This window comes from Lagopus leucura, unplaced genomic scaffold, assembly GCF_019238085.1.
Source record: "Lagopus leucura isolate 7727_CA_CO unplaced genomic scaffold, USGS_WTPT01 Super-Scaffold_100009, whole genome shotgun sequence".
NCBI classification, from domain to species: Eukaryota; Metazoa; Chordata; class Aves; order Galliformes; family Phasianidae; genus Lagopus; species Lagopus leucura.
In genome coordinates this window covers 20,367,315-20,378,654 of record NW_024962266.1, presented here as the reverse complement: position 1 = coordinate 20,378,654, position 11,340 = coordinate 20,367,315, and the positions used below count along the sequence as shown (strand labels likewise).

Below are 11,340 nucleotides of genomic sequence, written 5' to 3'. Positions count from 1 at the left end.
AGACAAGACAGAAGTAAGAGAGGAAATGGAACATTGGGGAAGAATAAAATGGGAAGGGAAAACTGATGGATTTCATTTATTTTTTGAGACTTTGCCAATCAGGAATCCATTGGAAAATCTTAATAAAATCAAAAATTCCTGAATTATATTAATATCACATATGAAATTTTACCCAACCTCAGCTTCCAGTAACTGGAAATAAAATAGAAAAGGTAATGGAGGGTAAAATGGCTTGCCATCAAAAAGCAGACACCATCAAGACATGTGGTAATAAAGTATGTTAATAACCAAATTTTAAGAAGAGAGCTGTGTAGGAAGGAAGAGGCTGAGCAGGACATTTTGACCTAGAAACACAGTCTTTGCTTGGGCAAAACAAGGAAAATGAAATACGTGCCTTGTATGTTGAATGATAGGTAATTGTTTTCATTACAAGTAGCGCGCAGCAGCTGCTTGTGCATGACTGCCCAGAGGCCTGGGAACACCTATCTGTTGCCTTACGAATTTGCATGTATTATGTTAAAATGTCCCCACACATACAGGATTTTAGTCATACTGGGCTCCAGGAATATTGTGTGTACAGTGAGGTCAGTGTGCTCAGAATTCATCGGGCTTTATGTATAGGTGGAGACGAGCCCTGCAGAGCATTTACAGGCATGCAGGGATCAGCTCTGCTGTACAAGAGCTGTGCGTCTGCTTCAGGGCATGCTAAAGGCACAAACCCAAAGCAAAGTGTATCGTGGTAGCCCTACAAAATGGGTGTTATGCATGGAAGTGTGACAAATGAGCACAACGAGCACAAGAAAGCCAATACTGCTTTGTGTGCTGGCAATATGCTGGAGTTGTGGGAGACTGCCTTGTTGTAGAGCTGTTAATTAGGACTGCCCGGCCTTCCAGGGTAACCCCTTCCCGTGTGCCTGAGCTGCAGCAGTATCTGTTTATAGACCTCAGTTCTCCTTACCACACGAAGTTAAGAAAGTAACAGCAGGCAGATTTGACCCCACACCTGTATGGCACTGAACGCGCACTGAATGCACAGTGCTTTGTTAATAGGCATGACTTTACTGAAGTCAGTGACAAACTCCCATTCACCTAAATGGCAAACGCCAGCTGGATCTCATTCTTCCTCTCCGTCTCCGATGACTCCTAATTATTGCGGCTTGGTTCTATTGAGGTATTAAAGCCATTTCTCGTAACGAGCCACCTGACTCATCTCGCCGTGAACCGCTTCCAACCATTCCGCCGGCTGTTTCCCCGACGCCGCCCAGCCGCCATCCAAGCGACGAGCGCTGCCGCTCTGCAGCCGCCGTGCAGCGCGGGACAGATAAGGCGCGGGGCGGCTATCGGGCGCGGCCGCGTTGTGCCGAGTCATGCTGCCCCAGCGGGCGGCCCGGGAAGGCGGGACGGGAGGAACGGACCGGGAGCGCCGCGCCCGTCTCCTCGCGAGATCGGGGCCGCTATAAAGGGGCGGCGCGGCGGGGGCTGCGGCAGTTGGCGGCTTCCTGCTGGAGCGCGGGGCGCAGCTTGTGCGGTGTGCGGCTCTTTGTGTGAGTGGGGGTGGGGCGCGGGATGGGATCGGATCGTGCGTGCAGCGCGCAGTGCTCGGGGTGGGGGTCGCTTGGGGGTCGGGGTTGCACGTTGCTTTTGCTTATGGCTTACGTCCCGTCCCCTTTCTCTTTTTCCATGTCCGCGGAAGGGGTCGAGCGAAGCGCGCTGGGCACGCTGCTCTCTGGGGAGGGTTCTGCTGGAGATGCTGCTTTCTGCAGCCGTTTGGCGTGTATTTTTTCCCCCCCTTTCTTTAAAGGGCTATGGGGCTGAGAGGAGCCGGGCACCGCTCCCTGCGCGCCGCCTCCCGGCCCTCCGCCGGCGCTGCGCGTGGGGGAGCGGCGGGAGCTGCGCGGCGGGGGCAGCTCGAAGCGGGGCCGGACCGGACCGGGCCTCGGGCGGCGCGCGCGGAGCGGTCCGGCCGTGGAGCGGCCCCGCCGGGAGCTGGATGGCCGTACCGCCCTTCTCCGTCCGCAGTTCGATGCCTTAACCGCGCTGCTGGGGTGGTGAAGGGGAAGGCTGCCGTGTTTTGGAATGGCCTTTCGCGCCCGTTGGAGTATCCTAAAGGTGTGAATTTCCAGTTGGAATGCAGGCCCGCCTTGTTGTAATTGCAGCCTGGCGGTAAGCGAGGCTGTGAGCAGCCGAGGCGCTCTGAGCTGCCGGAGCTGCGCTTCGTTTGCAGCGCCGTGCTTCCAGAATGAAGGGAGCTCGCACGCAGTCTGTGCTCTGTTCCTCGGCGGATTAGGAAACGCTGTGGCTGGAAATCCAAGCAGAACGTATGGCTGCGTGCTGCCCCTACCTGGGAGAGCAGGCGGTGGCAAATCGCATCTGCCTGCTTCAGAGCACAGCTCTTGCAGTAGGATACCGCTACATCTCCTAACCTGATGTTAAAGACTTGCAGGTTGTCTAAAAAGGGACAATAATTCCTCTCTCAGAAGTATCAGAGAGCGGTCTGACTGCCTTTATTTGACACTGTATCCCTAGTATTATGCTCCAGAGAAGTGCTGATGGAGCAAATATAGGTCTGGCATAGTGCTGAGTAAAAGGATGACCTTGAGCTTGAGTACAGGGAAATAATGAAATTCCGTGGTAGAACACAGGGTCGTGTACTCCAGATAAAATAGGTATTGCTTAAAAGACAGAACTTTCTGGTAGAAGGTGTCTCAGAACTGTTGTGCGATGGTATTTTTTAGAATAGTATCTGCATTTATGGCTCCGTGAAGTGATCAGAGGGATTATTAATGTCATCATGCTAGAGTGTTTCAGTACCATCTTATGAATGCTTTGCAGTTCTGGCTACCCTGGTTCATAAGATTATGTCCTGATTTGCTGCATTTGAAGATGAATCCCTCAGATGAACTGGGAATGTGGAACTTTTTGTATGAGGCAGTTAAACATGCTGAGTCAGGTGGCATTTTGCAAAGCGAAATGAAGGAGGAGGTTATTGTCTGTCTTCTCTGCATGTAAGAGGAGCCTTCAGACGTTAAACTCTTTGTAGAAGCTCTAAATTGATCCGTTTAAACTTGAATCAAAATTAAATCCTTATGACATCTGAGGTGATTCTCCAGGAGCTGTGGTAAGGGAGAAGGAGCCAAGAAATTAAGTGCATCTGACTCGTTCTGGAATGGACTTTGTGCCATGCAAGCAGGGTTTATAAAGGTCTTTGAATCTCAGCTTTCTGTAGCAATGTGAGACTCGGTAATACTAACCTTTCAGAGGCTTGTGTCTCCATGCCAGGTAATTCTTTTACATGTAAAATGACTTCAGTGAGATCACTTGAAGACCGAGCTGAAGGAACTAGGTTATGAAGTTGTCCGTTTGAAGGATAGTGCTCTGGAAGTAACTGGAATTCTGAAGTGCTGAATTCTGAAGTGCTGCATCTGTAGACTGAGCAGAAGTGCTGTGCAGAACATGTTACAGAGGACTAGACTTAGGGCTGGTGGCCAGAAGTAAACTTCTCTTGGCCTCATGTACACTCCTACTCTTTTTCAATGGACTGAAATGTTCAGGGGAACCAGCCTGGCTTCACTGGTTCAAGACTTTGTGGAACTTAAGTTGTTAATGTAAAATGTGAACCAAAATACATCATGAGTCTTTTGTTTGTAAATAAAACAAGGTTTCTTTGTTTGTGAGGCAGGAGAGTAGTTATGGAGAGCATTGTTCTCCTAGAGATTAATAAAACTCTGCTTGGAGACAAGGTTTGGAGTCTTAATTCCCTTGTGAACTTGAGCAAGAGTCTCCTCATCAGTAGTTTGGAAGAAAGGTTTTCTAATTCATCCACCTATTGGAGCTGGAAGACTTAGTGTGAATACAGCTAAAACTCTACAGGCTGGGAGAGAGTTAACTGTCTAATGAGCTGTTACTGGTCAAAGATAACAATTGTATTGTTAGGGAACTAACGTGCTGTAAGGAATCTGCATAGTAGTTCCATCTGGATACCTTACTACCCAGATGATGAGATTAACATGAATTTTACTTTAAGCCTTGCTGCGAGATCAAATGCTGATTAACTACCCCTTGATGCATGAACTGATGTGATGCACCTGGAAATAAGATATATTCAAACATACAACTATCTAAACTGCTCTGTTAATTCTTTTCTAGATTGAATCAAGATGTCTTCAGGAAAGGCTTTCATTGGAAAACCAGCCCCTGAGTTTACTGCCACAGCTGTAATGCCAGATGGGCAATTCAAAGATATCAAGCTCTCTGACTATAAAGGTAGGCCTATGTGCATCTAATTACACAAATGATATCTCCCCATGTGCAGGAGTTGGGGTGGGGGTGTATCTAATTAAGCCTTTAATTTGGTTTCCAAGTAACAGTGACCACTTGACTGTAAACAATCTACAGTGATTTTGTTCATTGCTGACTGGAGTATGTTTGGGAGGATGTTGACGGCATGGCTGAATGCCCTAATTATGATGATTGTTGGTTATCAGCATAAAATTCCTCTAAAATAGAACGCTTAAGTCTTATCCTAGATTCAGTCAGTTTGAGTCTGATACAACATCTTCAAAACATTAGGTGGAGCTACAAAATCTTGTAGGTTTATCTGTTGGTGGAAAGTAGAACTCCCTCTAACTAATGAAGCTTCTTTCTACTGAAGTACTAGAAAGCTATTCTCTTCTCTCGCTGTTTGCAAGGTTGGTACTGCTATAGAACCTAAGAGATTAACTGGTGACATTGCTCTTCTAGGAAAATACGTTGTGTTCTTTTTCTACCCCCTGGACTTCACTTTTGTTTGTCCGACTGAAATTATTGCATACAGTGACAGAGCTGATGAATTCAAGAAAATTAACTGTGAAATAATTGGAGCTTCTGTTGACTCTCACTTCTGTCACCTTGCCTGGTAAGAATTGGCCTTTGAACCTCATACAGTATTGTGCCTGGCCTCAGTTCTTACAGGAACTGGATTCTGAGTATTCAGACTTAACTTACTGGTGTATCAAACAAAGGCATGTAGGAAGTACTGTCATTCCAAGTGCTCCTAAACAGAATGGGAATACTGATCAGTTCCTCTGTTACCTTGTGGCACCCTTCATGCATCCTGAGTGCACTTAGGGTGAGCCTCTGTACCTTATGAGCTGACCTTCTTGCTTTTAGGATCAACACTCCTAAGAAACAAGGTGGTTTGGGCACTATGAAAATCCCACTGGTCTCTGACACAAAGCGTGTCATTGCCCGAGACTACGGAGTACTTAAAGAGGATGAAGGTATTGCATACAGGTAATGAGCAATAAGGTAAACCTGTTGTTATTGCAACATACAGCTTTAATGCAGAACTTGCATGTACTTGAACACCTGCAGCAAACTGAAGTTCTTAGCTATTCGAGATGTAAGCTGCTTTAAGCTATTGCTTCTACAAGGAGAGACGTTACTTGTTTAGCCTTATGGTTTTGGTAAGCTAGATAAATGTCTGCTGCTTTCCTTTGATAACAGCATTACTTAGAGTGCTACCTATCTGCATGATGCAGGTGAGCTTATGCAAATATGGCTAACACAAGGTGTCTACATAGTTATGAAAGTGATTAGAGGTATTTAGTGAGGGATTAAAAGCTATGCCTTATCTTTTAGTCAGCTGAACAGTTGAAGTTGCTGAGGGAGCTGAACTGTTAATTCTTCATGTGACTTTAGAGAACTAACTGATTGGTGATTGGCCAGAGCTGTATTTCAAAGAATTGCATAGTTCTTTTTTCTTTAGAAGGAATTCAATTGCATAGTTGTTTTTTCTTTAGAAGGAATTCCCTTTTTTTCTTCTTTTATTTTCATTCCACTGGTATTCCTTAAACCAAAATAAACACATTAAAGTAACATTTTTACTTCATATTTATCTGCTATCTCTCTTAGCTCCTCTTGAATGTGTGTTTATTTATCATGGTGTTGTATTAGCATATAAACAGAGAGCTCTTTTTAAGAAAGGAAGAGGTCAATAATACTGTACCATGCCATTAAGTTTTGTGATGGAATGTTGTTTCTGAAACTCGCTTCAGACAAATCTGTCAGAATCAGTGTTTAACTTCAGGTCTGTCTTTGTAGGGGTCTGTTCATAATCGATGAGAAGGGGATCTTGAGGCAGATCACAATCAATGATCTTCCCGTTGGCCGTTCTGTTGATGAGACCCTCAGGCTTGTGCAGGCCTTCCAGTTTACAGATAAACATGGAGAAGGTAAGGGACTCTGATTGTCTAGAGAACAGTATTAACTAGAATAGGTTTGCTAAAAGATACTAAGTACGTATATAGAATTGTGCTTCTTGTAATGAAGCTGTTTCTGTGAAGCAGTTTGAAGCACACCTTAATGCCATGCAACCTTATTCCAGCTAATAGTCCATCAAGTATTTGCCTGGTGTTGAAATCACTTAAACCAAGCGCTGGGCATCTTGGCAAGTATGTAGAAGTGGTCTATCTTCAATTAGACAACACTCTGTAATACCCTTTTTCAATTAGAAAATACTCAAATGCTGAAGAACATGTCTTATGCTTGCCTCTACAGGCAAAACTAACTTAGACTCAGCTCTCAGGCTTGATAAACTGACGCAATTGATACTGATGATAAGTTTATTAAGCAGTCTGTTGAGGCATTTAAATTTTCTGATTTGTATTTGTGAATATTGAGGCCAGGCAAAGGGGAAAATAGCAAAGGGGAAAATGGCAAAGAGTTCTTGTGCCTGTAGTAGTGGTTCAAAGGTGCTTGAGGCTGGTTGCTTTTCGTAAAGAAGGGAAGAAGAAAAAAAAAAAACCACTGCATATGAAAGCTTTGATGTGGTTTATTTAAAGCCAAAATTGACATATAGGTGTTAATATGTTTAGCTGTCATTAGTTAATTGCAGGTATTGCTATTGGTCATGCTTAACTTGCTTCAGAACTGGTAGATCAGTGTTGCACTTTAATAAAACCAGTTGCTATTGTACTTGTGCCCAACCCCAAGAGCGTCAGTGTTTCTGAACTTGGATGCCATGTTCTAGGTTCTTTTTCAACTGAGGAGGTATCCATAATATATGTTGATGGGGCAGTCACATGTCTTGCAAATGAAGCCTTTTGAGGTTTACTGTGCCCTGGAGTAGTCAAAATCTGGCAGAAGCTCCTCTTACAGAGCTAAGACTGAAGTCTAGGCTAGGATGAGGTATACAGCAGTACTCAGAAGCTGAGAGCTGAAGATGGTGCTGAATTGATTAATGTATGTTCTGTGTGTTGCACAAATCTTAAAAGCTGTGTTGTTGCTAGCATGCTTTGTCTGTATAAAACATTGAGCAGGAGTGGCTAGGAAGGCTCACATGTTCTTATTGTTTCAGTGTGCCCAGCTGGCTGGAAGCCCGGCAGTGATACAATCAAGCCTGATGTTCAGAAAAGCAAAGAGTATTTCTCCAAGCAGAAGTAAACTTTCGTTGAGTGGAAACTAGTATGCCTTACATAAAGAGCAAGTACCAGTTACCGAACTTTGACTAAATAATTGCGTTTGAGTCAAGGGATCATGCTATAGGTATAAACAGTAACTTTTTTTTTTTACTTGAAGGAAAATTTGTCCTGTTGACAGTAACTTCATAGAAGACCCTAATGATCAATATCTGTACATCAGGGCCTATTGACTTTAGTGACAATGCAGTATATGTGGTTAGCCATGTGTTGCGTATAGAACAATGGTATCCTTTTGTAACTATTAAACTTGTGGAAAGAGCACATCGTGTACTGGTCTTATGTAGTCAAGAGCTTGAAGAGTGGCGCAAGCTGTGCTTCTGTTTCACTGACAAGTACTGGCAAAATTAATTCACTAGAAAATACAAAGCTTTGGTTTTTTTTCCCCCTCTCTAGATGGAACTATACTCCTTCATAGCATATGGGTTATGGTGTGATGCCCTGGTTCAGAAAGACAACTTCTAAATAGCGGTGAAAGATCATGGTCTCGCAGCTCAGTCTCTTGAACTGTCTGTAGACAGTTTAATTCCTGGAGGCCTTCTGCAGCTGCATTGCAATGGAGATACTAACACCTCAGTTCTGTGTTTCTATAGGAAAGTTCTTGGCAGAAGAAAAATCTGGAATGTAGAGCAGCACAGTTTGACCTGGATCTGTCAGGGTTAAGAAATGCTACAGTGCCTGGAGTGTGAAGCCCTGTTGTGGCTGACAGAGGCCAGGCAAGTCTTAATGTGCAGTGTAAACTTATTTCTGCATTTATTTTGGTTAAATTTGATTGCATAGGCAAAAACTCTGGGAATCTTAATGTCCAGTTTGAAGACAATAGAGGAGTGGAATACTGGGCTTCCTGGAAAACAAATTTCCTTGGATATATGATGTGGCTTCTTTGGATACACAACATGGAGTTGAGAGGACTGAGAACATGCTAGTTGATCATATGACTGCAAGGTGCTGGAGAAGATCAAAAGGGTGATGCTATGAACTTGGATTGGCTCAGCCTCACCTTTAATCTTTGTACCAGAAATGAATTTTATAATGTGCACGTAAGGCCATAGTCATGTGCCTTGATTAACTTAAACTTAATTACAGCTGCGTTGGCCATGTGGCTTCATGGTTAAAGGTGCCTTGTAATGATGTTCAGATCAGCAGGAGCTATCGCTTTGCAGTGCAAGTGGGTTAGAGCCTTGTGATGTTTATGTACCTGTGAAGATCCAACTCTCAAGTGAAATGATTCTCAGTTGCATCGCTTTGCTTAGTGTTTAGAGCCCACATGACCCTTCCATGGAGACAACAGAGCATCTTAACATCCATAGGTTGTTGAAGTAATGGCTGCAGGGTCTAAGCAAATGCCTGCATTTAAAGCTGTAGTTGTATGGGAGTTGTGTATAGATGCTTGATGAGGTTCAAGGTAAGTGAACAGTACTGAAGCAATACTGAACGTGAAGTTCTGCCCTGTTGGTGAAAGGGAAATGGGGGAGGTCAGAGCTGGTCTGGTGTCAAACTTCAGTTGTGTTGTGCTCTGTTTACTTTAAGTAAAGTAAACTTCAAAGTATGAGGGAATTGGTAACAGCAGTCCTTGGGACGGCTCTTGTGTGCTTCAGGCTATTGGAACGTGTTGTGTTTTTAATTTCTCTGATAGAACTAAAATGACGTCTAGTGCAGCCCACAGGACGTGGGCAGTCCCTGCTCCTGGGCCGCCCTCCTCCCTCAGGCGGCGGAATTGTTCCCGCCCCCGGGAGGCGCCGCCCGCCATTTCCCCGCTGTCGGTTCGCTGTGTGGCTGCGGGTGCGGGGCGCCTCGGTGGGCGGGCCGGTGTGGGAAGTCCCGATAAGCGCCTGCCGCCTTTGCTCGCTTAACGGCTCCTCTGTCGTGCGGGGCTTCCTTTGAACACCGCCGTGTGGTGGGCGGGCTGAGGCGCTCCGCAGTGCGTTCACCTAGTGCAGCAAGCTGCGGCCAGTGCAAGAGCTCAAAGCCCTGAACACGTGTGGGGCAGGAGCTTGCCTTGCGTTTGTACTGCTACGTGTTTGTGCCAGATAGCCAGCTAAACGTGGGAGCAAATGCAGTTAAATCCATACAACTGAAGATTCTCTTCATCCCTTGGCCATGTGAGATGCTAGGCTTTCTGCAGGTTATTTCAAATTGGCAATGGAACACTTGTTTTGGTATCACTAAGCGTTTTCCTTACATAGATGAAAAGGGCCACTTTGACAGAAGGAGTTTCCATCTGTTTCTGAAAAACACTCCTTTAGAAAATCTTAACGGTCGATTCCTTAACAAGCACTCCAGCCTTCCTGTGGGACCTTTGGATTTTCTTTTATTGGCTTTTCCAACAAATCAATGCAGTTCTAAGAACAAAAGCAGGTGGGTTACATAACACAACTATTGTGAAATGATGCCGTTTGGTTAGAAAAGGATGTGTGTGAACTCTGGCAGTTGTACTCCTTAATATAGACCAGAAGAGCAGTGGGTCTTACTGCATTCATGGTTTGAGAAATGTACTCTATGAAAACTCTCAGTTACTCTGCTGTTCAGCAGTGACAGCCTGTGTAAGTTCTGAAGTATCTTGGACAGATTAAGCTGCAGAGGACTTACAATGGAAACTTTGTGATTCAGCTTTGCAAGGGAACAATAAGTGCCGAGGGGCTGTGTGAGGCCATAGGTGGGCTGGGCAGGCAGCTCTGCTCAGTGTGTGCTGTGAATGGACAAGCCCCTGCAGCTGGGCGGCTGCAGAGCTGTGGCAGTGCTGCATTGCTGGCAGTTCCTGCTGAGGTAAGCTCATCCCACCACACCTAGCGATGATGGCTTTGGGCTTCAACACGAAACTTGGCTCTTTCAGCTGAAACTTTTATCACCGAGTGAGTGTACTGTGGTTTATAGCGTTTCTGTAACAGATACTGACTGCATATCTACATGAAGTCTTGAAATATCCATGCTGACAGAGAAATGTCTTCTGAGAGAAAAGCCTTTTATCTACAACTGAAGTCGGAAAGATAAAACTGATCAAAATTCACTTTTTCACAAATACTGTTTCTAGCTAGGGAAAGAGCCTGCTGAGATGATTGGAGGAATTCAGGGAGACTTTTCTGAGTAGTACTAGAAAAAAGGTGACAGCATGAAACGAGAATCTAAAGCAATATAAAAGATTTTTTTTAATGTGTTAATAGAGAAACTAATGATTCTGCATTAATTTAAGATTCTATTAAGATTTTTCAACCTATGTAGCCATGCCTCCTCCTGCTTTAATTGAGCTGCAGGGACTTGCCCACCCCGTCCTTTATTTTGCATGGGAGAAAAATGGCCTCCAGAAATTTTGGTGGTGTGAGACATCTGATTCTCAATCAATACCCTGTTATTAAAAATGAAATTGTTTGCTTACCAAGCTGTGCTTGAATATCAAAATATCAAAATTCTCATGAGAAATGTATTGTGGATATAATTCCCCTTAATTGACATTACATGTATCCTTCATGAAGGTGGAAGGTCGAATACTTACAGATGGAAAGTCACATTTTTCAAGGGTTGTGGTGTATATTTTTGGAGAGATTTCAGATGTTCCACTAATATATTTTTCAATCTCCAGCAAAACCTCATTTTTGTTACACTTCCTACATATTTCCCATGACTATGCCAGTCATTGGAGAGAAATTACTACTCCTGTTTTCTCCTTTATAGGGCTGTTCTTCCAAGCATTATCACTGTATACCTGTTCTCAGGTGCAGAAAGAAGAAAAGCATTTGTATTCCTTCCCTGAAAACATAAAGGGGAAGTGCTCTGTTTGCATTCTGCAGCAAACATATTGATGATCTATGGTGAGATATGTGGTATGGTGGGAAGCCAAAATATACTTGTCCATTTTGGTAGATGAATGTGATGGTTAAGGTTGAAG

At 44.3% G+C, this 11,340-nt stretch overlaps 1 protein-coding gene across 1 annotated transcript; it reads left to right on the top strand.

Moving 5' to 3' along the window:
• Positions 1-1,437: 1,437 nt before the first annotated feature.
• PRDX1 (peroxiredoxin 1) lies at positions 1,438-7,721 on the top strand. The gene is made up of 6 exons (XM_042873011.1): positions 1,438-1,544; positions 4,147-4,263; positions 4,741-4,894; positions 5,149-5,271; positions 6,082-6,212; positions 7,337-7,721. The coding sequence occupies exons 2-6, from the start codon at positions 4,158-4,160 to the stop codon at positions 7,420-7,422; spliced, it is 600 nt and encodes a 199-aa protein (XP_042728945.1). The 5' UTR covers positions 1,438-1,544; positions 4,147-4,157; the 3' UTR covers positions 7,423-7,721.
• The last annotated feature ends 3,619 nt before the right edge of the window (positions 7,722-11,340 follow it).